Source organism: Pygocentrus nattereri, chromosome 2 (assembly GCF_015220715.1).
Source record: "Pygocentrus nattereri isolate fPygNat1 chromosome 2, fPygNat1.pri, whole genome shotgun sequence".
Lineage (NCBI taxonomy): Eukaryota > Metazoa > Chordata > Actinopteri > Characiformes > Serrasalmidae > Pygocentrus > Pygocentrus nattereri.
In genome coordinates, this window is record NC_051212.1 from 29,188,777 (window position 1) to 29,215,419 (window position 26,643).

Below are 26,643 nucleotides of genomic sequence, written 5' to 3' on the forward strand. Positions count from 1 at the left end.
TGTGTTGTAACTGATACATAAGCTTACTTTATCACCACAGATTCTGGACCTATCTGGCCTGGCTGAAAATGGACAGAGAATTGCAATCCTTTCGTTGCCAAAAACTCCACATGGTCGGATATAAATCAGCAGGGACGCCAACCTTGAAACAAAGTTTTCCATTAATTTTCCAAAAACAGTTCATAATAACATTGGCTTAATCAAAAACAGTAGCATTAAACTGATGTTTTTAAGGATGCTCTGATCACACTTTTTACTCTCCAATATTGACATCATTTGATGCTCAGGAACTGATCCAAACTACAATGTGTGGAATTTCTTGGGACCATTCTCCTATGGGCAAAAGAATTAAAACTTATCTTTTAGATTGATTTACATAAATGAGCTCTGTAATGAACCCTGTATTGTACCTCATTCAAAAAACAATTAACTCAAAACCATGAGGTCTTCCATACATGGATTGTGGAGTGAATGGCTTGTGTTAAAATGTATAACCTCAGCAGCGGTGTCCATACCGATCCAACATATCACACCCCTATTACTGTTGCACTACAATCGGGCTCACGAATGAGGCTCACAGCAGTCTATAGGAGCCACCTAACAGTACAGTCCTCATGCAGTCAGGACAGTGATGCTGAAATCTTTAGTGGGTGTGCAGAGGTAGGAATCTGACAGCTTTGTCGATGGAATATTATACAAAACAGGCGGTGCGGTCCGAGAAGCTGGCGCTAAAGAAATCACAGCATGTTTTCTAAGCCATATCCTGGTACACGGATATGGCATACACAAAATGTACTCTCAAATAATTTAAGACCGTGTTTCTGCTGACATACCACAGAAAAACATAGATGGACTTGGAATCAATATGGCCAATCAATGCAAAAGCATTAACAATATATTGTCTTCATGTTTTTTTTTTTTACTATTTCACATATTTATGGCTACAAAATAACAAAACTCTAAACATAAGCAGAACAGGTCCCTAACTAATAATTTACAGCGAACAAACACATCAGCGCTATGAAGCTTATTATGAACACTTATTTAGGTGCACTGTTCCACACTGCCATTGTTTTTCACAAATGCATTAATGTCAGTATCACCAGCATTTCTGCACCTAATCAACTGCTTCAGTAAGAAAAAAGTATCAAATCATTATCGGCCAAGGTACATCTATTATACTTAGGTATGTTAATAATTGACAAATATATAGTAAAACGCTTTAAAGGTGGCAGTTCCTACAAGAAAACCCAACTATTACTATAACGATTACATCTATAACCTATGTGGAGGCCCCACCACATATTGTGAAAATATTGCTTTACACTGTGTGCAGAATTATTAGGCAAATGAGTATTTTGATCACATCATCCTTTTTATACGTTGTCCTACTCCAAGCTGTATAGGCTTGAAAGCCAACTACCAATTAAGTAAATCAGGTGATGTGCATCTCTGTAATGAGAAGGGGTGTGGTCTAATGACATCAACACCCTATATAAGGTGTGATTAATTATTAGGCAACTTCCTTTCCTTTGGCAAAATGGGTCAGAAGAGAGATTTGACGGACTCTGAAAAGTCAAAAATTGTGAGATGTCTTGCAGAGGGATGCAGCAGTCTTGAAATTGCCAAAATTTTGAAGGGTGATCACCGAATAATCAAGGATATGGCCAAGGTAAGGAAGGCTGAAAAACGACCACTTTTGAACAAGACATAAGATAAAATGTCAAGACCGGGCCAAGAAATATCTTAAGATGGAAGGGCCAGATGGATGGGCCCGTGGCTGGATCAGTAAAGGGCAGAGAGCTCCACTCCAAGTCAGACGCACAAACAGATATCTTCCTAAGATAGCCAAATCTAAAAAAAAAACCACTCCAACTTCCAAAAATATTAAGCTTTGATATTTATGAGTCTTTTGGGTTGATTGAGAACATAGTTGTTGTTCAATAATAAACAGAATCCTCTCAAATACAACTTGCCTAATAATTCTGTACACACTGTAGTTGTGATCCTGCTGTTCAAAGCCTTTCATATCTGGCCTGATGTGTGAACAAAATACTCCCAAGACTTTGTTAGAGCTACCCAAGGCACTAGTTCTATTTCATAATTTTAAGGACATACCTGCACTTTTCCTACCTGGGTAATGGAGAATTCCACTTCCCTTTCTAAATATGCACACATACTCACCCACACAATGATGCCCTACAGCGAGTTGCTGCGCAGACAGCAAGCTGGAGAAAGAGGAGTTGGAGAGGTGGTGGTGTTTCACTCCAATAATTATACTCCTCTCTCATTGCTGCCAATAACAGCCAGGCTGACCTGAGATTCTGCCGTCAATCATAGCGCGGGCACAGACTCGGGAGGCAGTGGCCCGGAATATTCCTGACACAGTCTGCAGAATTGGCTCCTCCACTGAGGAGAAAAGCAGATAGAGAGCAAGACCTGCACCTCAATTAGAGTGCAGAGCCTTCAGGAAATAGACAGCATGTAGCATCTTACCCCAATTACAGCAACCGCACAGTATGGATCAAGCCCTCTGCCGAAGAATCTTTGGCTCACCTCTGAACTCGGCTCTTAGTTTCATATGGTGTGGGTTGGGAAGCAAAACACTGATGACTTTTTACACTTTTGCATATGCAATTTGAAACCATCTGTTTAATTACAGCAAAACACATTAGAGCATAAGATCTAGACATATCTATACCCAGAGGATGCCAGAATGTGTAGTTTCATATACAAAATCCTGTTTACATATGGAAAGGAAATACATGGTACAAAAATAGGCCTTTTGTAGATCGTCTAACAGTTGGCAAGTGGTATACTAACATTTTCTTCCAACTTTGAATACAAACAACACAATTATAAATCCTTTTTTTCCTGCTTTGAAACTATATTGTCTATAATAATTAAAAAAAAACAGGAGGTTCACAGTTATAAAGAAACTGATGAGCAGTCTATGAGGAGGCAACATCTGTTATACGGTAGTTTCATGTTTCCACAACCCAGTCTTAACAGAGCCCGAACACTCCATGTTGAGATAGGGCAAATTCTGTTGCCTCTCTGATGTTTTAGCAGGTCCATTCTCCGAAGCCAAGTTCAGCCCATAAGACTTGGGCTGCACCTCCAGTTCGACAGGGAGCGGCTGCTTCGGGCAGTCTTTAACTGAACTTGACACTTCAGTCTCCACTCCCTCTCCTACTACACATCCATTACTAACCCCATTGCTTTGGCTGCTGCTAAGGGTGTTTCCCAGGCTGCCTCCAAGGCCGTTTTTGAGGCTGTTCCCCAGACGGCCATTGCCAAGGTTAATGCCACCTTTATTGGCCCCTCTATCAAAATGGCGGGAGCGGCGAGGCAGGCTAGCACTAGCGTCACTGCTGTCCTGTTGTAGCTGGCTCTGCTGGCGTTCACGGTATGCCAAGTAGGCCGCTCGCCGGCTATTGCGGGCATGTAGGCTGTCATGATGGTGACGTCTTTGAGGGGCACTCTGCACGCTGCCCTCTACACTGGTGGGCACGTCGTAGGCGTACTCCCGCAAAACAGTTAGTCGGCTAGCGCGGTGCGTCCGTGCTCGGTTCTTGTGGTGCCGGCCCGAGTACCCGTTGACACTGGCGTTCCCAGGGTGACCGTTGGTGACAACAGGGTGATACTGGACCTCTAAAGGTGTGACATGCATCTTGATCTCATTATCCAACGAGTGCTCCGTTAAGCTGTTGTCCAGCAGAGTGACTCCATTGGCTGGCGCAGGGATCGCCTTGCACTGGGCTGCTTCCACCTGCAGATTAGTCAGCTTGCAGCCCTGGTTAGAATTCCGCAGACTTGGTGCACTCTTATTGGTGCAAGACGACTCTGTGCCACTGGCAGGGCACCTTCCAACCTCACCATTCCCCGTAGCGACCGACTCACTCCCAGCAGGCCCTGGCATCGGCACAAGTAGGGCATCGACCTGGACAGTGTAGTTCTGTCGCCCGAGGCAGCAGGCCCGTGCCCAGTGGCGGCGCATGTCTTGGCGACTGAAACAGTGACGGCCCACTAGGAACGCTCCAAGTGCCAAAGCAGCGACCCCAAACAGACATGCAAACACCAGGTCTATGGGATGCTCCTGAGAAACAGCCAGGGCGCCAAATACCCACAACACTATGTAGAGAGCCAAGGCTCCAGCCACACCAAGGAGCTGAGCTGCAAACGTATGCTCGTTCTCCAGCGCCGACAGTGACAATGGCTGGACACCAGACACAGACGATGACTCCACATGTGCAGCGGGGACCTCAGCGATCTCAGCCACAGACAGCCGCTGCTGCTCCTCAGGCTGCTCTTTGAGCTCAAAACGCCTCTCGGGGTGGCGACGCAGCTGAAGAAGAATGCTCAGGAAGTACATACAGTCCACAAAGACGATGAAGGCTGCCGGACCATAAAATGCTCCGAGACTGGGCTCCCACGCCATCCAGCAGCTGAGGAAACAGCAGATGCTTTTGTTAGCCTTTAATTAACGAAACGAACATACATAGCCAATTAATGTAGGACAGCAAATCGTACTACATACTGACTTTCAATTTAAGCCACTCAAGATTACAAAATATGCAGATCAGGTTTAAATAGAGCTGAATGCCATCAAAGTTCCATCAGCCATATGGTGAAACATTTACATTGCATTTTTCCTCTCTCCTTATGCGCACATTTGTTCTGCGATTCTCGTCTTTGCACACATTGAAATGCGCTTGTCTTTGCAAGTGCAAGATTAATTAAACTACAGAAATCTCAGATGGTGCGGATTTTCCAAATTGCTCTGCTGTTACCCAACCCAAACAGCTGCCCTAGTGAGGAAGACAGCAGCAGGAAAACTGGCAGACACAGGGTGGCTAGGCTCAAGCTAAAAATAGAACGCCATAATTAGGCTAGCTAACTTCAGAGCGCCTCAACTTTTTGCCTCTGCAAAGTATCCATTATTCACTTCGCAGTGTGTTGGCAGAAAATGCCATCAATAACAAAAAAAAACAAACAAAAAAAAAAAAAAAAACAGCCTTGTGGGTGTAGAAAGATATGACTCTGACAATTGTGTCAACTGAGAGATTTGAAATAGCAGCAGTATGTTTAAGCAGCTACTAATGCACAAAGATTACACGTTCAGTCAGTCACATCTTGTCATGTACATTCACTCATTATACAAAAATAATGTAAGGCTGTGTTTCTACAGACACACCATATCAAAACACAGATTGGCAATCAATGTGACAAATCTATGTAAGCACAATAGACTGTTTTATTATTTCTGTTGTGTTCTGCTTTTTCACTGCCAAACAGACTTTTTTTTTGCTTTTTGTTTTCAGACAAGATCATTTATGCAATATGCCATTTCTATTTTATATATTTTAGCACAATAGCACCTTTATCTCTTCATGTCTTAGTATTTTTACATATCTATACAAAAATCTAGACTGAACTCACATTGATTCGATATAAAATGGGTAGTTAATCAACTTAACGCTATGAAAAACCACTTACTAGGGTGCGCTGGTCCGACTGCCATAGTTTTTTATGTTAGCAGCTGCAGTTATGCCACAAACAATTATGGGTATCCCACCACCTATCAAGTAGAACCTGGAGAGGAAATCAGAATGTTTCAGAATCATCAAGCTAATGAACATCAAAACTTCAGACTACTACTACATGTTTATCACCAGCAGCACTCCTGCACTCTCATCATCTCATATCTTTGTTTGAGCAAAGCAAGCTTAAAGCAAAAACATGTAAAAGACTCCAGAATTTAAATATATTTAGACACTTGTGGTCATCAAATGCATAACTACAGAGACATAAGTGTCATAACTTCCTATAACCTCCCTTTTCATATGAAATGCAGTTCTTTACCTCAGCATGGGCCTTGGTGGAGGAGGAGGTTCATCTAGCTCCTCATATTGTTTGGTCTTGCGTGTGACCTGCTTGTAGATGTTCCTTGCAGTGACTCCTGACCACAAGGCTGTAGCTAATGTGGAGTAATGCAGGACTATGCCCACCTGAGACACAGAAATCACGTACCAAACGTTTCAGTATCTACACCAGTGAGAAGCGGAGCACTGCTTCTTTAAAGCCCAAAAAATCAAATGTGTATGAATTCCCCTTTACTCCAAATGTAATCAATCTGCCAAGATTGTTTTCAAACTCTGCTTATTGAGTTTTGCATGAGAGCAATAATGTTGAGGTAGCTGAAAGGTAATTAGCCATCAGTTACCAAATACATGCCTAAAGGATTACACAGCATCTTGTTCAATCATCTCAATAAACTTGATTTGTGGTTTCTCAATTTGTATTACAGATACTATGAGACACAGTGTCATAAGCTACATAAGCTTGGCTATTTGAGAATTACATAACTACTCTGTGTTGTTTAAGGCAGATTTTTGATTTTAGGCATGATGCTAATGGATGGGTGTAAGCATGTTAAGCTACTTGTTAGCAACATTAGTCCTGTAGCTCTAGAGCAAAATCAAAGCAGTAAGCTCTGGACAGTAAACTTTACGGGTTGTAGGGCTGGGTAACTTGACAATATATATCATTATCTCAACAATGAATGTCACAATATGCTTTTATTGATTTCATCAGTACTTCAAAAACGCTTCCCAGCTGCATGTTTGATTACAAATGGAGCATAATTAGTGCTGTTTAACTGAATTTAGTGCAGCATAATATAATTTTGATTACAAATCACTGGATTCATAGTTTTTGACATTTTCTTTTTTAAATTTTGACACTGCTATGTTCAAACTTAAGAAAAAAAGATTGTTTCTAACATGTAATATGACAGCACTTAAATTATATTTTTGTATTATATAAATAAAGGCCAACATTTCACTGTGTCAGCAACTCACAGCACAATAACAGGTTATGAAACGTTTAGCCAGAAGCATTCTTTTGGCATTTTTATTACAGCATAATACATCCTTTCCCATTTTATTTCTCTCTAACGACTATTATTGGGTTTGGGTCAGAAATTTAGACAGAAGTTCTGGGACTGTATACAGACCGAAATTCAGACCCAATTAAAGCTCTAGTTCCAACAGGACTTTTTCACAAGCAGACAGATCAAAAGTTTATCAATATTACAGAAAAGCTTTCAGATACCACATATAAAGCTAAATATTTCATGCAGGTATTACAAAAATGCTATAAATGACATTGCGATTGAAAAAATTTGTAGGGATGTTGCTCATACCGCTTGGCACACACTGGCATAGCGAGTCTGGTTGATGCCCCCAGCAAACGCAGCACAAGTGAGAAGAATATGCAGACACAGGTTAACTAGCATGTGCCAGCACTTCTTGCTGATACGTACAGACCTGCATACACAACAATGTAAGGATTAGTGTCACCTTTAAGGTGAATATAGTCCAAATGAAATAGGTGATATTACCAGCTTTGGCCAGATGGTGGCATCTTGCAATAGTGCGCTAGCACAATGCTACAATCTTTCTAAGACAATATTGCAATCTCAGTCCTGGGGTACCTTGCACAATTCTGAGTTTCACAAGCTCTAACAAGCAATAATACATAAGATAAGGCTTTAAAAAAAAAAAAAAAATAACAATGGCTGATGAGCTGTAACAAGATGAACTGATTAGCTAGGACTGGAAAAACTTTTTACTTTAGTATATGGATGGGAGTGAAGCCTCGGTTCTTACTTGTGGTGGTAGATATAGCTGATGATGATAGCCAGCAGACACAGCACCAGTACAATGGCTGTGGCATAGATGACTGGATGGAGGGGCTTGAAGCTGTATGTGAAGAATTCTGTCCTACTCAAATCCTGTTGAAAACAAACCATATGTTCCAAGATAAACACCAAACATGCCATTTCCATCTGTTTTGCTTTCAGCAGGGTTTTAAAGCCTTTGTACAGAACAGCTATTGCTTTTTCCTAGGATCCACCCAGAGAAGAACTATTAGGCAAATTACTTCATATTGTGGTCATTGATCACCATCTATATTTTATAAGGGTCATATATTTAAAGAAATCTGTTTGTGTCGACTAACATACTGCATCCCTCCTCACCATCAGCACAGCATAGTTACTGAGCGAGTCGCAGGACAGCGTAGTGAAGTTGTCATCATGGTGAAGAATCTTGCAGCCGTCCGATTGCCAGCCACCCTGACCATCCAGCGCCCTGAAGTCCCAATGAGCGGCCACAGGGTCTGAACCATGCAAGAACCGCCGCAGAGTCACGTTCACTGGGCTTCGCAGGGGCTTTAGTGGAATGCCCTCTGACAGCAAGGAAGACACAGACATTAGCTAACCTTCATGTGATTACAAGAAAACCTGCACTAAGCAGCCTGCACTATAGCTAAACCCTGACCTATTGTTCAGCTATGTAATATTATATCCAATGAATTCATGAGGTGTGAAATGTACTGTTGTGAACTACTTTCAGCATACACTACCATTCAAAAGTTTGGAGTCACTGGTCATATTTATAGTTATTTTATTTTAAAAAATGGCTTGTATTACAACTAGTCACTGCTTTTAGACTTTTAGTTGCATTATTTGATATTTGTATAGTCATTTTCTATTTCTGGGGGACAAAACAAAACGTAAGTGATAAAGTAATTTATCAGTGCAGTAGAGTTAATTATTTTTCATCACTATCACAATATGACTTCTTGCAATAAATTAATCATAAAGGGCTTAAAAGGAAGAAAGGATCAAATAACCTGTGGTTTCACACATCTTTTAAAAAGGACTGAAGCCATTTCTGGTAAAGTGAACCTCATATCTTGCTATGGGTAGTGCTGTTCAAATCAATTAGTTGGATGACCAGAAACAGCTGAATGTGACAAATTAGCAAAAATATTAGAAATCAGGTAAAGGGCAAATACTTTTCACAGCACTGTAATTACATTGTAGTATTAGAAGCTGTGACTAATGTCAGAGTAGCAAGGTGCTGGACTGAGCAGTCTCGAATGTCAGTTTTACAAGTAAGCACATGTGACATTCAACTGCTTACATAAAAAACACACATGCACAGCTGAACGACTGCTCTGTCCTTCACTACTAGCCTGCAATATCCTTAAATCAAGATACTTTAAACATTAAAACACTTCAACCATAGATACTAAAAAAAGCCAGCTTCTATCACAATTAGGCACTTTTTGAAGAATTATATATATAGTTATTCTGGAAATGTTCTCATTTGTGTGAATTTATAACAGTTTTACAATACAGAAAATCTGCTTGCAGTTATGCAGTTCATTTTAAGATGATTTTTAATGTATATTAAATAGTCTTCCACATGTTAAACTAAGCAAATAGATAAAAATTGTGCGCAAAATTTGTAGTGAAGGCCATATTTGTTTGTTCCCTGCAGAGGATGTTAACTTATCAATAAACATGCAATTTGAACAGATTCCTTTTTTTTTTTAAACTGTATTTGTATTCAAATGCATTTGCCTCACTATTTAAATCACCACTTTTTAGTATGAGGCATTATAAAGGCTAGGCTTTTTTAATGTTTCTCAGTTGTTATGGAATTTTCTACAACTGTGGTCATCACTCTGGACACAGAATTGCTGAGTAACAAAAAAACAAAAATTGTGATATATATATATATATATATATATATATATATATATATATATATATATATATATATATATATATATATATATATATATATATATATATGAAAACAGTGCAGTGACTCCAGACTTTTGGACGGTAGAGTACGGCCCAGGCCAGCCACGAAACCAAGCAGAAACGCACACCATAGACTCCACAACATTCTGTTCTGATCTGCTGTGTCTTACCGATCTTGGTGAGGATCACGGGCGTGACCACGCTTCTCCTCTTGCTGCCATCGGCCAGCATGGTGGAGTTGCCGGTTGGGGGGAAGAGTCTGCCATTGCGGAAAGCCAGCAACTGGAGCTTATAGACAACATCATCAGCCTGACCAGAGCTAAGCAGCGAAGAAAAGAGAGCTGGAGGCAGCTGCACCGATGCTTCTACTATTGTATTCTGCATGTACACAAGGAAAAAAGATATTGTTTAACATGGACATTAAAATCAAAACTCAATTTACTTACATATGCAACTGCACAGTAAAGAAGTATGTTTCTTAACCACAATCATCTTAGATTTTCAAATATACATTTTTAGATAAATTTTCCTTTTTTACTGGAATAGTAAGGCAGTCTGTCCATTAAGAACATCACCCAACATTCTCCAGCTGTGCTGTTCAAATATTAAATATTGAAAATGTAGCATAATGAAAACTTGAATGAACAGAATGAAAAGGGGAGCTGTTGATTTAAAACGGTTAAAAAAGTTAAACACCATAAACAAAGTTCATAATATGACAATTAATTATACAGACAAAATTATACAGCAATTATGCTAAAAGAATTGACCAAAACTCATCTCATATCAGAAATACTAGGGAAATGCTCTGTAGATCATATAAGCTATATATAGGGTGGGAAAACATACTTCCAGAATAACCACATTATTCATTAGCCCAAAACAAAAACAAACAAATAAAAGTACAAGTAACACACCTTCAGGGCCAGGGAGGAGAGATTGCTGGTGACATTGCATTTGAAGCTGAGCTGGCGGTCCAGGTTAATGTCCGGGTTTAAAGAGACCAGGTGTGGAATCATAGTGCGCTCTGGCGCCATCCTCTGGAACAATGTGCAGGTCATGCCATTAAAGCTGCTGGCCTTGATCACATGTGCCTCCACTGCGATGTTGTGCGAGTTCTGTTGAAGCAGAATAAAATAAATGCATAATGTATCAAACCAGAACTATGATAACAATTTGAGAAAGAAAAAAAAATTCTTTGCCTTCTACAGAGGTTGAACATAAAAGTAATGAAAGTGATATTAGTCAAACCACAAAATATAACTGAAGTGTACTGTAAGGTTTGGATGGTATTTACAGTGTAGTAAGATCCACTAGCAAGCCTGAGTAGAGCGATTTTCTGCAGACTTTCGACAATACGGGAGCAAGCTCGTGCCTCCTTCTGCGCCATCCACAACACTCGCTCATCAGTCAGCATTAGATTACTGGAGATATCCACCATCACGTCCCCCAACTGAGAACACCCACACACAAAACAAACATACACCCACGGGCATGAGAACAGAGGAACACTCAGCAGTATATACTCAAAAACCTGAACACACACATTACTTAACATGAGCACAGTTTCAGTCGTACTACCTGGTATAATTTCCATGATCGTTTGGCTAACACTTTACTTGAACTCATACATGCTACATAACATGCTATAAACCTGTTACGGCAGATGCCATGTGCTGTAATGAGCTGTCGTGACAGATTTCAATAATATATCAGTGTCATGTTACATTACATCTGCAAATCACAGATGCCAAAAAGTCTGACCTACTCTACACCTGATCATTTCATATGACTTGTATCTGGATTATAACCTGATGAGATTTTAACCACATGCATTTACACTTCGTAATCAAATGTGTCCCCAGTTAACCTGCTTTACACTGTGTAACTGGGGTGGTCCTTAAGATTTGTGGCATACCCTGCATACCACAGCGCACAAGATGGTGCAAATAAAATCCTGGCCAAATTCCATGTCAGACTACGTGAAATACAGATGTTCTGGTGATAGATTTATGGTGCAAGAAAACGACCACATTCTGTATGTGCTTTTTCTGCAAAACAGGCAAAAAGAAACCCTTTGCATAAGAGCGGAAAGGGCTTGTCTAAAAACAATGCGTGTTAAATGTCTAGGTTTGAGCTAATTTTGATTCAGAAAAAAGGCTACATGGAATGGTCATTTGCCAAAGTAAACTGCAGGTCACTCTGTATGTGAACTGAGGGTTAGGGCAATCTATTAAAGTAAGCCAATATTCTTAAATTGGTGAACAGTAAAGTTTTATCATCTCTCTTCCTCTTGTACATGTGTGCACACACACTCCAGGGGACTGGCACTCATCTAATATCTGTATATATTCATATATATATATATATATATATTCATATATATATATATATATATACACACACACACACACACACACACACACACACACATATATATATATAAAATCTGTTCTACATGTCTTGGGTGCATTTACATTTTTATGTGGATCACACTTACCTGGCTATAGGGCTAATCGTTATACTAAAGACACATGAATGACCAGGTATAAATGGGCATCATGAGTGCTAACTACAGCACCCAGGAAAGATCCACCCTCATTACAACATAATACTGTGATGAGATGAGATTTGGTCAATTATTTTAGCATAATTGCTTTTTTGTCTGTATAATTAGATTGTCATATTATGAACTTTGTTCATGGTGTTTAACTTTTTTAACCATTTTAAATCAACAGCTCCCCTTTTCATTCTGTTCATTCATACTGTTATGACAACCCCTGACAGCATGTTATATCTGCATTTTCCATGACATGTTTATGGCATGGTTATATTAATGTTATGTAGTAGGGTTCATATACAGTGTTAGATCATATGCATAAGTGAGAGCTGTCTTAACCCACCCCCACACACAAACACATTACATAACTACAAAACAAGGGATTAACTGAAAGGACGAATTGTAACCTCTGGGATGTATAGCAAAAGGTCATGAGACACGAGATATTAACTTATTAATCCATCATGCCGAGAGAACACACTACGTATTGTAATCAATGGCTCGTAGGCTAAGATATGGATGCCCAACTTCATCGAAACTTGAGAATTAAATAAGTACAGAAAATGTAAATAAATTAGAGTCATTTGTTTTAACAGAGAGCTATGTGATCTCTACAGCTCTATGATATCTCTACAGAGCTATGAAGTGTATCTATGTATAGGTGTTACATGCTAACATTTCCCCTCAGCACGGAGCACTGCGAAATACGATACTAGAGACGAAGTTCCACGTTCCTCTATAGCTCTGCGGCCAAATCCCTCCATTCTGATCTTATCTCCTCCCTCCATGCTGCTCTCTCCATGGATTAACCCACAGAAAGCCTACTTTGTTCTTGAGTAAGGACGAACGCAGGAGAGTGAGATGGGAAACGGGGATATTGATAAAAGCAGCCCCTTTTAAACAGAGTTCAGTTGGTCTTTTACTGATTAAATTTCAGACTTAGTTAAGGATAACAACTTCATAAGCAGCACAAACAAAAGTCTTTGAGGAATTTGACAAAAATCCACAGAAACATAGAATAAGCCTAGTTAATGACTAAACTAGGATGCTAGTTGTTTTCCATTGAGAATCACATTTAGTCTCAGCTTTGGCTTATGCTTTACTTGATCTGGGAACAAAAACTGTGAATGAACATAAATAAAGCCAAGTAACTGTTAAATCCAACCAATAGTTGTGAGCCTATTATAACAATGTAATGGCTACATTTGTTCCTACCTGACTCACCTCTTTATATTTCTCAGCAAACGTCCCAATCTTCTCGATCATTTCGGCCACGAAGATGACATCCACCTTGTCAGAGAAGTTGGGGGCTTCAACCGTGTAAGCCAGGAGCTGCTGCGCTATATGCACAGCGTTGGTAAGGTTCAGAGCCATCTGCTCACAAAACGGCAAAACAGACACAATGGAAACCAAGAAAATGAGAAATGATTGAATATCACAGAGAATAACAGAATACATCTAAAATCATATTGATGAGGCTCTATTAATGTTGAGTAATGAGATATGAAACAAAATTAGTCAAAATATTACATAAAATTATACTGGTCAGGGTAAATGTCAGATAATGTAATTTTTTTTTAGCAAAAAAGGGCATATACGTCTGTCTGTAATAGGTGACATTGCTTTCTATTGTTGTTTAACAGCATTTCGCTTGCATGTACAGGTGCTGGTCAACGAATTAGAATAATTTGAAATAGTGCAATCATGAAATTCTTTGAATGCATTTTTTGTGCAGAAAGCAAATCAGGTGTTCACCGCACCTGTCCTACTCGTTAGACTAATCACAGAACTCGTTACCTGTAGAAAATTTGCTCAGCTGAGCTTTCCAAAAGGCCCATTTAGGCCATTTAACTGTGACACTGTTGTTTTATTGAATTAGAATAATGGAGAAACCGTTTCATTGAATTAGAATAATTTTTATTATAATTACAATCATCACTTTCTCAGTATTTTGTGGCTGCCCCCTTGGCTTGTATGACTGCCTGAAGTCTCCGCGGCATCGATTTGACCAGCTTGTCGCAAGTTTCCGCACTCACAGCTTCCCAGGCAGTGGCGATGTTCTGCTTCAGTTGGTCCAGCGTAGTAGGCTTTCTGTCGCGAATTTTCCGCTTGACGATGGCCCAAAGATTTTCAATGACATTGAGGTCAGGCGAGTTGGCCGGCCATGCCAAAACTTCAAGCTGTTTTTTAGTGAACCAATCTTTGGTCGACTTTGCCGCATGAGCCGGTGCAAGATCCTGTTGAAATATGAAGTCTTCTTCGCCGAACTGTTCCTCAACAGTCGGAATCAGGAACGTTTCCAGAATATCTTGATATACGGCAGCATTGACAGTCTTCTTGAGGAAGCAGAGTTTCCCTACACCTCGAGCGGACATGCATCCCCAGACCATAACGCTCTGGGGAAACTTGACGGATCTTTTCACGCACACGTGGTTGTAGGTTTCGCCACCACGACGCCAGACACGAGGACCTTGGTCACCGAAGGAAATGCAGAAGCGTGATTCGTCACTGAAGACCACTTTCTGCCAGTCTTCAGCAGTCCACTCGCTGTGTTCTTTGGCCCACTTCAGCCGTTTCTCCATTTGTTTCTTGTTCAGCATCGGTTTTACTGCTGGAACGCGAGATTTGAAGCCGAGTTCGCGCAGACGACGGTAAGTGGTTGATATGGAGACGTCAGCGCCGGTCTGCTTGTTCCACAAGTCGGTGAGCTCGGAAGTGGACTTGAACCGGTTGCTGACTGCGATCTTTCTCAGCTGCTTGTTGTCGCGAGCAGAAGTTTTTCGGACGCCGGAACAGTTGGTGCGCTTGCTGCAGTTTTTCTTGAGAGCTTTGCAGACGGAAGACTGGCTGATGCCGAGCTGCTCAGCAATTTTAGTTTGGGTCAAGCCTTGTTGGCGAAGGGCTTGAATTTGAGCCACTATTCCGGTTGAGAGGTCGCGCTGCTTACCCATGATTGATTTTACAACTTAGAAATTCTACTCAACCCTGACTTTATACTGCACAGTGAACACTCTTCACAGAAAACAAAAATTCGAGCATTTATTCTAATTCAATGAAACGGTTACTCCATTATTCTAATTCAATAAAACAACAGTGTCACAGTTAAATGGCCTAAATGGGCCTTTTGGAAAGCTCAGCTGAGCAAATTTTCTACAGGTAACGAGTTCTGTGATTAGTCTAACGAGTAGGACAGGTGCGGTGAACACCTGATTTGCTTTCTGCACAAAAAATGCATTCAAAGAATTTCATGATTGCACTATTTCAAATTATTCTAATTCGTTGACCAGCACCTGTACTCTAGAACAGCAGCCAGACTAAGAACACCCTGAGCACAGGCTGGGAGGGAGAAGCAGTCTTGCACCTGGTTGATGATGTGGAGCACGCGGGTGGTGTCCTTCATGTACTCGCAGCGGGAGTAGTCTTCCTCAGCCCACTGCCCGCTGCGGTCACAGCGTCTCCTTGCACGCCGGTCTTCAGGCAAGCTGCCTGTATAGATGCTTGTACCAGTTACCTTCCGGATACAGGGCAGGTATGCGGTGATGCCAGCCAGTGTGCGAGGCCATCTACGTACACAAAACAAAGTTGTGATTTTAGCCTAAAATTAGCTTCTTTTGAGCAAACGGCTTTTAAATATGTGATGCATGTTAGTAACTGGGCAGGGCTGGATAAACACAAGCTGCAGGTGGCTTCTATTCTCTTAGTTTGTTAGCTATGCAACATACTTTTGTTTAGTCATACAATGTTAGAAACTACATAAACATTTTATATTACATTACTTAACAACATACTGTAGTTTGAGACAAGGGTAAACACTGTAAACCAGTGGGTATGATTCTCCATTCATTGTTAGCTACATTAGCCATGTATTTCTGGTGGAAAAACAGCAGGTCTACCAGTCACCTATCGGATTGTTCAGGTTTGGTTTAAGGGATACAGCTGAGCCCTGGCATTGTGAGAGTGAGGAAGGAGACTTAAGTTGTGCTATGTGGCATTGAGCTAGATTCCAGAATTCTGGATTGCAATTTATCTTTGAAGTACTAGGTAGACAAAGTGCATTTTGCTTTATTCTCTTTGTCTTAGCGGATTCATTTGTTCCAAGTACCAGGGACAAGTACTTACAGAAGTGGATACAAACCTGTCTGATGGTAGGTAGGCACATTATTCTCAGCGAACAGAAAGAAGCAGGTACTACTTCATTTCAAGAATGGGTTGCAGAGATGAGCAAGATGGCAGCAAGTGAAAAGCCATCATTTAAATTGGGCATTTAGAGGTGCACGGATGTAAATGGGGATAAATAGTTAAGCTTTAGTTAAGTGTATAAATAGTTAAGTGACTTGTCTGACTGACTACATTAGGTGTAAGGGAAAAACTGTAAATTTGATTATTTTTGGTCTAACCCTCTCTTTAAAGTTCTCTTAGAGAACTGCTTCATTCCTCAGCCTAGTTTCTCCTATTCCAACAACAGATTCTGGCTTGTGTCATGTTTTATGTTTCTGCTGTTTATGCTGGGTTTTCTCTCTGTTCCACCAACTGTAAAGCATGCATTTTTCAGCCACTAGAGGACATCGAAGAGCTAAATCAACAAGTAAACGCACTTCCCTCAAGCAACACATTTAAAGCCTTGACCTTACATGGCTTACTGCTGAGTTAGACACACTCACCGGCCATTTTATTAGGTACAATTGTTCAATTACTTGTTAACACAAATAGCTTTCAGCCAATCACATGGCTGCAACTCAATGCATTTAGGCATGTAGAGGTGGTCAAGACAACTTGCTGAAGTGCAGAGCGAGCATCAGAATGAGGAAGAAAGGTGATTTAAGGGACTTTGAATGTGAAATGTTTGTTGGTGCCAGACAGGCTGGTCTGAGTATTTCAGAAACTGCTGATCTATTGGGATTTTCACGCACAACCATCTCTAGGGTTTACAGAGAATGGTCAGAGAAAGAGAAAATATCCAGTGAGCTGCAGTTGTGTGGACAAAAAGGCCTTGTTGATGTGAGGTCAGAGGAGAATGAGCAGACAGGTTCGAGATGATAGAAAGGCAACAGTAACTCAAATAAAAAAAATCTCTGATGAATGTTTCCAACACCTTGTTGAAAGTATGCCATGACGAATTAAAGGCAGTTCTGAAGGCAAAAGGGTGTCCAACCTTTCACTAGCAAGTGGCCAGGGAGCGTATATGCAGTTGCATTTCAGCCTCTGAACAGAACTCACCTATACTCTCCTTTGTTATTGGACACTCTTTCAGGGGCACAGTATTTAGCAGAACTCTCAAGAACCACAATGTGGACCGTGCGGGTGTTATTGCCTCGGCTGGTTCGCACACGGCACTCCCAGTCCCCTGTGAATCCTGGTTGGATGTTGGAGATGGTCAGGGCACTGTGAGGAGGGAAAACAGAAGAGATTGTTCTCAAATGACAGACTGCTTCCAAAAGATGACATTGAGGACACTCCTCTACCCTTAAAAGCTGCAACTTAGTCCATCAGACATATTATTTTACTGAGCTAATGCTTTGTTTTGACATTTCTATAGACTTGTGTGAGGAGATTCAAACCATCATGTTTGGCTTCAATGTGCATGCTGAGGAAGATCTAGGGTGACTTCTAAAATCAAGTAACCTGAGGACTATTATTCAATTAACTGACTGTTCTAGCAATTTAGTCTACTTTGGTTTTACTCTCTTTGCTGTCAACATCATTAAAAAGTTCTTCACAAGCAGTAAATTCACATGCAGTCTTCACTGGTGCAATGAAACACTAGAAGCCAAACTGCACCCATAATTTCCAGTAGTGTACTACATTCTATCAAAATGGCTGTGTGTATCACAAATTACAGAACACTTCATGGAAAGACCACATGAATGAATGAACAATCAATCAATAACCTTTTTTTTTTCTTTGACTATTACATAACTGCTGAAACCCTAGTTTATATAGCCCTTTAAAATAACATGCATTTTACATTCTAATTACAATATAGATCTTCAGCACACAAACAAGCATTACAGTCTTTAACTGGAAGCTTTCCTGTGTCTGGCTGCAGTACCTGGCAATGAGTGAGCAGTTCTGTACCATGCTCTTCTCTATGTAGATGCCCTGAGTGGCATCAGGCTCCACCATCTTGCCATCCTGGTACCAGAGCACTTGCATGTCTTCATCCACGAAAGAGGCCATGCACTGGAAGGGCAGACTGTCCCCCTGGAAGACGATCTGATGCTGGGATGGAGTCATCTGGAAAGAAGGAAGTTCCAGGGGTGCATCTACAGCAAGAGAGTGAAGGTATTGCATAAAATATCACTTGTTAAACATTATAGCAATATTGGCTTACTGATATTGCAGAAGGCTACACTATGAAATGGAGCCCTCCACTCAATCACAAGGTTCTTCCTCTGTCTGCTGTGAGCATCTTGACCAGTCACAGTTTGTGCTTCTGTAGGTGTTTTAATTAAACATACAAGATGATAAAGGGACATCAGAATCATATTGCAGAACATTTAAGGCAACACTGGGTTACGGTGCTAACATATTGGTATAGGATTAAAAAAATGAATGAAATGCCAACAAGTGTTATTTTACTGCACTGTTAATACAGTAGTGGCATTTATATTGTTGCTTTACAGTAAGACTACCCTTAAAAAGGATTTTACAATTGGTTTAAAATTCATTGTTATTCGTTATGCCATGAATACCATAAAATAAGTAATAAGCAGTCGCAACACAAATAAAAGGGCAACAGTAAACCATTCTCTCTGATGCATATGAATAAGATAAGTAACCAGCAAGATTTGAGGGTTAACAGTATAACTACCCTAACAGTATAAATGTCCTTTTTATTGATGTTATAACTGCTTGTGAATGATTAAGATGCTCATTATCAATGTAGTAGGCATTAATAAACTAACTGTAAATCACTCAATGGTAATCTCAAAGCAATAACTCAATTTTTATTTTTTATAAATGTATGTGTCAATATTGGCATCACTATGATCAGATGTGTGCATCAAAATATTGGCGTTGGCCCAGAATTCCCATATAGGTCATAGTTTTGATGAATTGGGTATTTGTGTAGTTCAGACGAAGGTAAATATTTCTGGTTAAAACAATGCAGTCTGATCTTCAATCTTGTCATTATTTATGCACAACTGCATTTTCAATTTATTGCAAGGTACTGCAATTTGTCGTCCACGTTTCACAGGCATAATAGGCTTTGCAAGAAGAGGGTCTGTCAACAGTGCTGACTGATGTGATCAAACAGTAAAACAAAACAAAAAAAATCTTTCCCTTTTAAGTTTTGTGCTGATAAGTACAAGATTTGTCATACAGGTGAGGCGTTCCCAAGCCCCAAAACATTCATTAACCGTATGAAGAACGAAAAAAGCCACTCTGGTTTTAATGTTTGAGCCTAGTGAGAGTTCTATGATTTAGAGTAAACCTACTCTGTATTTTAACCATGTCCATATTTTAAACATCCACTACCAATAACTTAAGATTCAACATCAAACCCCTCATGGAGCGGTTTACTTAGACATATTAAAGCTAGCTTTGAACTAAATCAAGCACTATCAATAATGATTCTTCATTGAAAAAGTCCAGAGAAGGGCTTAATCTGTGTCTGGGAAAGAAGCCAGACAAAGTCTTCATTGTGCCAGTGTGCCTTGTTCTTATCAGTCTTAAGTATTGCACAACCTCTGCAAAATATGAGGATGAGACAGAGGGGAAAAAGAAAAAAAGAAAAAAAAAAAAAAAAAAAAAAAAGAATGGTATTCAGTGCCAAACTTGTGTTTGTCTCTCATCTATTGGAGCAGTCTGCACTGAGAGTAAGCACCAGGTCCTGCCACAGGTTAAGCAAATTATTGTTCTATATTAGTCAAATATTCTAATGAATACGGCCTTAGATACTCAAATAATGTATTCAGTTCCATTTACTTCCCTAGAGGAAAATTTACTCAACGATAGAAAATACTCCTGAACTTGTATTCAAAATTTTTATTTCCACTGAGGCCCACTTGAAACAAATGTTGTCATAATTATTTTTTAGAAGACTGCTTTCCGATCTCTCTTTATACAGTAAAATTAAACTGGCTGTTTTCATTACTACGCCTTCAAGACTGATATGTAAATGAGCTGATTGTAGTTATTGTACCTCATTCAAAAAGCAGAACTGAAAATCAGAGCTGAAACTTTCTTTAAAACTACAGTCTGAGTGTGCACAGCAAAACATCCGTAGGCTAAATAGTTGGACATATGTAAATGAGTTCTTATGACATCACAGAAACAGCGAAATCAAAATGTGCTATTTTTGCAGCTGAGATTCCATATATGGACTGCGTAGTGAATGGTGCGTTTTGAAAATTTAACAATGCTTATATATCATATTAAATACTTATTTCTAAGAGCTGCAGGAAATTCATTTTCTACAATATAGGCCCTTTAAAACACCAGTGTACCTTTAATTTGTGCACAAAAAAAACTGAACATAGCTTGTATTAAGTAACTTTAGATAGAAAAAATGAAAACTTACAGGCGATTTATTTTTTAAAACCACAAATGTTAAACGGCCATTTAGTTTAATGTTGGAAGACTGGTTTCTGGCATAAGACACAGCTTTAAAAGACAACAAAAATATGCCACGGCAATTTTAAACCCTGATTTTTGTTTGAATCGTTTTTTTTTTAAACAAACAGTCCGCAGTTTCGTGATCGTGTATTCTTACCACAGGTTAGCTTTTCAAGCATGAGAGAGGTTATGAGCGTGCCCTGTAGTAAGCGAGGGTAAGCGCAGCGTGTGTCCTTTACTCCTACACCCTTCTCTGTGATCCAGCGCACCAGCCACTGCAGGTTACAGTCACACAGCAGATATGGGCTCTGGAACTCCCTAAGAAAGTGCATAAACCAATAGAGTGTAACAAATAAAATACTACAAGAACTACAGTGCCAGCCAAAAGTAAAAGATCAACCTTCCGTTCACTTAAGTTCCAGTCATAACAACTATGAAGTACAAGTTATTCATTTTTCAGTGTCAAGAAAAACAAACACACAAAACATACTTAATTGAAAATTACACAGTAGCATCAACAAATAAGCATTATTTTTCAGTATTTAGTGAGTCAACTTTTATCACAGCTTCCTTTCTTTTTGGGAGAGTCATCTAGTTAAGTGGTCTTCATGGTTTTCAGTTTTCCATGCTTCTTGTAAAAACCTACAAAGTTGAGTCTTAGTAGTTGGTTGCATTTTCTGCTTCTCAGTAACCCCCATCATCAGTCAACACCTTACTCCACATCTCAGATGTCCAGTTTCAGTGTTCTAGTGCAAAGGTTTTAGTCCATTTCCTTTTCTCAGTAACGGCTTCCAGACTCAGTGTTGAGTTGTCTTCTCACAGAGGAAGGACAAACACTTGTGGAGTTTCTCAGATCTGAAGCAAAAGTGAAGATTTTCTCCTCTCCCTCTCTCAACCATGAAAGCTTTAAGTGCCGTTTATCTGATGGTGAAAGTGTTGGTGGTCTACCAGGTCTTGTGTAGTCATTAGGAGTCTATTTTTTTTCTATCTCTTTTAATAATTTCTTGAACCAGTTTGAAATGTATTTCTTTTAGCTTATGTTTCCTTTGACTTCACACTTCCGTATGCAAGTGCAATGATACTTATAGCTAATCTCCTTAGAAGTAGCTCTATAACCATTTCAGATGCACATGGACTGGAAAGCTTGGAAAGATGGAGATTTGAAGGATGGAAGAGTGAAAGTGACAATAGAGCTCACAAAAGTAAAGAGTGCGCAAATTGCATCTATTGGATTTGATATTACACTTAGAATTAGATGCATTGGGGTAATTTGCTGTTAAATATATGCTTTCTGCTTATTGTCCCAACACTGAAAAATGAACTTTTTTCACCGTAAATTAAATAAACAAAAGGGTCATCCCTGACCTTTGCACAGTACCCTACTTTCACTATTCTCTTCAGCACATGGGTAATCCAAAAAATATTACTTTTTAAACATAAATATATGTTCAGTTACTGACGCTGGCTATTTCAGTGGCTTGATACATGGCAGAAGCCTAAAGCCCAGGTCTACTGACAGTTATAAAAGTTCAGCATTAGGAAGTGTCCATCTTTTTGGGCTGCAGTGCACAGAGGCCCATATCACAAAGGTCATAATAAAACATATGAGGTGCAGTTGTGTTTGCAGCTAAACCCTGCAGGGGCAGACCAAGACCAGTGCTGCTTATCCATATGCATTAAGGGAGAACAGTAGGACTGAAATGAGTCCATGTTTGTATATTACAACTGAAATGATTTCTGACTTTTCAGTTTACTTACAGTGTTTTGAGGGAGACGAGGCTGTCAAAGATCCCTTGAGACAGCGATGAAAACATGTTCCCCGAAAGGTTCCTGAAACAAAAACACAGCTTGATTGCTGCAGTGTAGATGAGATTCAAGATAAATTTAGCATGTTAAGCGGGTCTTATTTGAGAAGTGTTTATATAACACTACTTGGTAGGCCATGCACACCTTCCGAGTCCACCAAAACCAGAAAGAAAACCCTGCTAGATGCATTGTCAGACCCTGCCACATTGTACAGAGTCAGCAGTCGCTATAGCAACTAAACTGTTTTAAAGTTCACACCTGACTTGTCATATTTCTTATAGCTGATGTAATCTTGTTTGCACAGACTTCACTGTGTAACACTCATTTGTTAGATTTATTTTCACAGCCATGAACACAATAGCTTCATTCTGCTGTCTTTTGGGGGTCTTAATGAACTTGGCAGGAATAGCTTTACCCTCACCTTCATGAGGTAGAGAGGACACACTAATATGTGCGCTGCTGTCGCAACACCCATGGGATGCAAAGGCTAATACGCTAATCTTACAACACCTGTTACATTTTAGGTCTCAGCGAAGGACAATTAAGTCCATACTTCCAAGCCAAATGCCTAAAATGACACGGATGTCCCTGTCATTAAGCCCTGAACATAGTGACAAAAAAACTATATATTGCTATAGTATTATATGTACACTATATTATAAACATTTTGCCTACTGTCTGAAAATCCAAGTTCTTAGAAGAGGGTTCATAAATGTTCAAATCACCAACAGAGACTGATACTGCGCAATACTGATAATGTCAAAATAAGCTGATTTACTTACAGTTTGACGAGATTTGTGAGGCCTTTGAAAATATCCACATTGAGGCAGCCGATACGGTTATTGGACAAATCTCTGAAGAGAAAAGAAAATAAGAATTTATATACACTTTTCACACAAACATTCAAACAAAACAGTAACAAAAATGCAATAAGACAAAACAACCAAACTTGCACTGGGAGGAGAAGATTTTTTTTCCCACTGCACACTCAAACAAATGGGAACCAACAGAGCTTACAGTTCTAGTTCATTCTCTCCCTGCTTGAGCTACAGCTGAAACCACCATAATAACAGATCAGTGATTGAAATGTTTTAGTCTTTTATTACCTCTCTAAATCAGTTAATCTGGCTAATTAAGTACCTTGCTTGTTTGTTAGCTTAACGTATTGGCTGATATGAAACGATACATTGTAGGAATATATGCACTGAACAGTGCAATGTCAGCAATTGCACAGAATCATGTGTAGCATCAAGGAAAGCTTATATTTTTCTCTGACTAGTGTACAAATATGAGCAAAAGCACTAAATGCTAACAGCTTTCTAAGTAGTTTATGTCCTCTTAATACACTACATAGTAAATATTCTAAAAATAGCATTGACACATTAACATACCATCCCAGTTTACATTCTGCTCTTACTGCTGATGCAACAGTGCTTTACCTAGAAGAGTAAAGCACCATTAGGTCCTGCTGCAACACATTTCAAGCAGGTATCCAAAACCATAAAACCAGAACCTTCGATGCTGGACTGACAGGCAGAGGAAAACAGTTTCAGTTTTCTGGTGTCAAAGGTTTCGCTGCATTGTACAGTGGAAAAAAACGCCACAAAAAGTACTTAAGCCGAAGTCCTATAGATCAAAGCGAGTGTGGAACGCTGATAAATGACAGCCCCTGCAATAGTTCACATTACTTTTTTTGGCCTTTTAGAGCTTTGGTTGATCAAAAACCAAACACTAATTTCACCCTGTCGGTTCTCCAGCTCTCGCTATTACTACATGCTCTTGCTACAGGCTGCCCTTTCGGACAAAGCAGACACCAATTCTGCCCATCTCACTACAAATCATGACACTGGTCACTACAAAGAAATCAAGAAAATTAGTCTCAGATCAGAGAAACTGAAGGGAAATTTTTAGTCTAAATTGGAAAAGTCCAATTTAGCCTTAGGCTTTTTCACATCAAAAGCAAGACTGGATGACTGTGCAATTATAACTGTCAAGACATATCCCCAGTTTTGTACTGAACATTTTATGACAACCTTAAATTATTTAAGACCACAACCTTGCATAATGGTTTCTATACTGGTTCTTTAAAACCAACGACCAAGGTGCCACAGCACATGCAGCATAAAGTTAAATGGAAATCAAATAATTTTTCTACCTTTCTGTATAATTCAAATCATCAAGATGTGAAATGATCCACTCTGGAAAACTTAGTGAGTCAGAATTTTTCACAGTGGTTTTGGTAGAACCATATGTCCTAAGAGTCCCTACACATGAAGACTCAGAAGACACCTGTAGGTTCCCTGGTTGTTTTGGCCAGTAAAACAAATGCCTATATTTGAAATGGAGGCATTATCACTCCTAGTTCCCATCACCACCACTGTAAAGAAATCTGAGTTGGTACATTTCCCTACAACAAATTATGACATTAAAAACACTCAGTGACTGTTTACTTCTCACTGATTGAATACTGCAGAAACAAAAAATATGGTGGAATTCCACTTGAACTCTTCACAGATTCAATGCACACAACTACAGGTACATCTGATCTTCTGGGCCACACATGACAAAAGCACATGCCACCAAAAATAGTGATGAGGTATGTGGCTTATTACATTTATTACAATTATTTAAGAGCGCAGATCATGGAAACCTGAATTTTTCCTCACTTTAAATTTTTGCCTGAATTTTTCTTCAATTTCAAATGGTACCCTCCTTTCCCCAGTCTAGTCTAAACAGTCCATATACAGAAGCAAAGTTGCAAAACAGCCCATTTTGAAGTCACTGTTTTCATGATGTTGAGAAACTCATTTGCATATTTCCCTCTAGCCCCTCCAGTACCACCCCTCACTTCTGGGGACTGCTTCATTTTACATTTTAATATTCATTAAGTTCAATATTAGTTTTTTGCTTATAATCATGAAATAATTGACAGGATATGCATACACATCATGTAGGGTACAAGGAGCGTTTCAGCCTGGACTGGCTTCTGAATTATTGAGAAGTCAAACAGAACCGAGCCAGTTTACATATACCAGTTTTAAATGCACTGTAACAAAAATGTTTAATTCTAAGGGATAAAGAAGTTAGAAGTCTTTGAACAAACCCAAACACCAAAAATAAAACTAAAATTAAATAATGAAATGCAACTTATACCAGTTCAGGTGAATTGGGGGGGGGGTAAAGCTTTTAGCTCCTAGCTATCTAACATGACACGTTAGCGTCATGGATTTACTGTGCCCTGCAGACAATCACTCCAAGTCAAGGGAGCAGCCAGAACCACATGTTAAGTTCTTGTTCAGCTAAAATCTGACTGTTGACTGAAAGAACAGTGGTTCCATTTTACTGTTGTGGATTTTAGGGAACAGCTGGGGAATTTATAGCAAGGAAATTCCACACCGAGTGGAGCTGGAGGGCAGAGTGTAAGCTGGAAAAGCACTTTACTGCTGACTTGGGATACGTTTTTCTAACAAACCTACATTCTTAAAATAAAGGTGCCAAATGAGCATCACTCTGAGTTCATGAGAAGTCCTTCTGATGGATGCTTCTTTAAGGAACTACTTTGTTAGTGAGATGTGCGAGTGTGAAGAACCATTTTAAAAGCAAGATAAAAAGTTCCAGCATCTGGTTATACAGAAATAAGGGTGCTTACTGAATGGAGTATTTCTGGTGGGAATATTATGGCAGGATGCGCTTAGACTGGATCAAATAAAACAGCAGTGTCAAAGAAGACTGAAGAAGAAAATAAATAAATAAATACAACCTCATTTTCTGGAAATTGCAACTATGACAAGAAACTGTCCTATACTTAGCTGTGCAACCCCTGAACTTTGTCAACTGTCCCTTTTCAATAGTCCAAGCCAGTGGTTCTCAAAGCAGTCCACACTTTTGCTCCAACCCAACACATCAGAATAGCAGTGGACACCAACTCTCCCCTGGAAGATCGACCTTCCTACAGGTTCCATCTCCGACTCAAATATCACATGCTTCATTAAGATAAATCAAGGACTTCTGAAATGTCATAACAAGATGTATAAAGTAGGGTTGATTAGGGGCGGAGTCCGCAAGAAGGTAGAGCTCCAGGAATTAGTGACCAAAA

General features: G+C 39.6%; 1 protein-coding gene across 2 annotated transcripts in view; it reads right to left on the reverse strand.

Annotated features, from left to right (window-relative positions):
* Nucleotides 1-2,632: 2,632 nt before the first annotated feature.
* The window catches only part of adgra3 (adhesion G protein-coupled receptor A3), a 49,168-nt gene continuing 25,157 nt past the window's right edge, over nt 2,633-26,643 (reverse strand). The window contains exons 4-19 of one of the 2 annotated variants that reach the window (XM_017713959.2): nt 23,330-23,401; nt 22,500-22,571; nt 20,899-21,059; nt 18,232-18,445; nt 17,400-17,564; nt 15,544-15,745; nt 13,407-13,556; nt 10,920-11,075; nt 10,540-10,740; nt 9,793-10,000; nt 8,045-8,253; nt 7,674-7,798; nt 7,208-7,331; nt 5,866-6,011; nt 5,500-5,595; nt 2,633-4,448 (exon numbers count right to left, since the gene is read on the reverse strand). In XM_017713959.2, the coding sequence (XP_017569448.1) occupies nt 2,972-4,448; nt 5,500-5,595; nt 5,866-6,011; nt 7,208-7,331; nt 7,674-7,798; nt 8,045-8,253; nt 9,793-10,000; nt 10,540-10,740; nt 10,920-11,075; nt 13,407-13,556; nt 15,544-15,745; nt 17,400-17,564; nt 18,232-18,445; nt 20,899-21,059; nt 22,500-22,571; nt 23,330-23,401 (3,778 nt within the window). In that variant the 3' untranslated portion in view covers nt 2,633-2,971. Of the gene's footprint in view, nt 4,449-5,499; nt 5,596-5,865; nt 6,012-7,207; nt 7,332-7,673; nt 7,799-8,044; nt 8,254-9,792; nt 10,001-10,539; nt 10,741-10,919; nt 11,076-13,397; nt 13,557-15,543; nt 15,746-17,399; nt 17,565-18,231; nt 18,446-20,898; nt 21,060-22,499; nt 22,572-23,329; nt 23,402-26,643 lie in introns of both variants that reach the window. The other variant, XM_017713958.2, reaches the window with a different exon arrangement.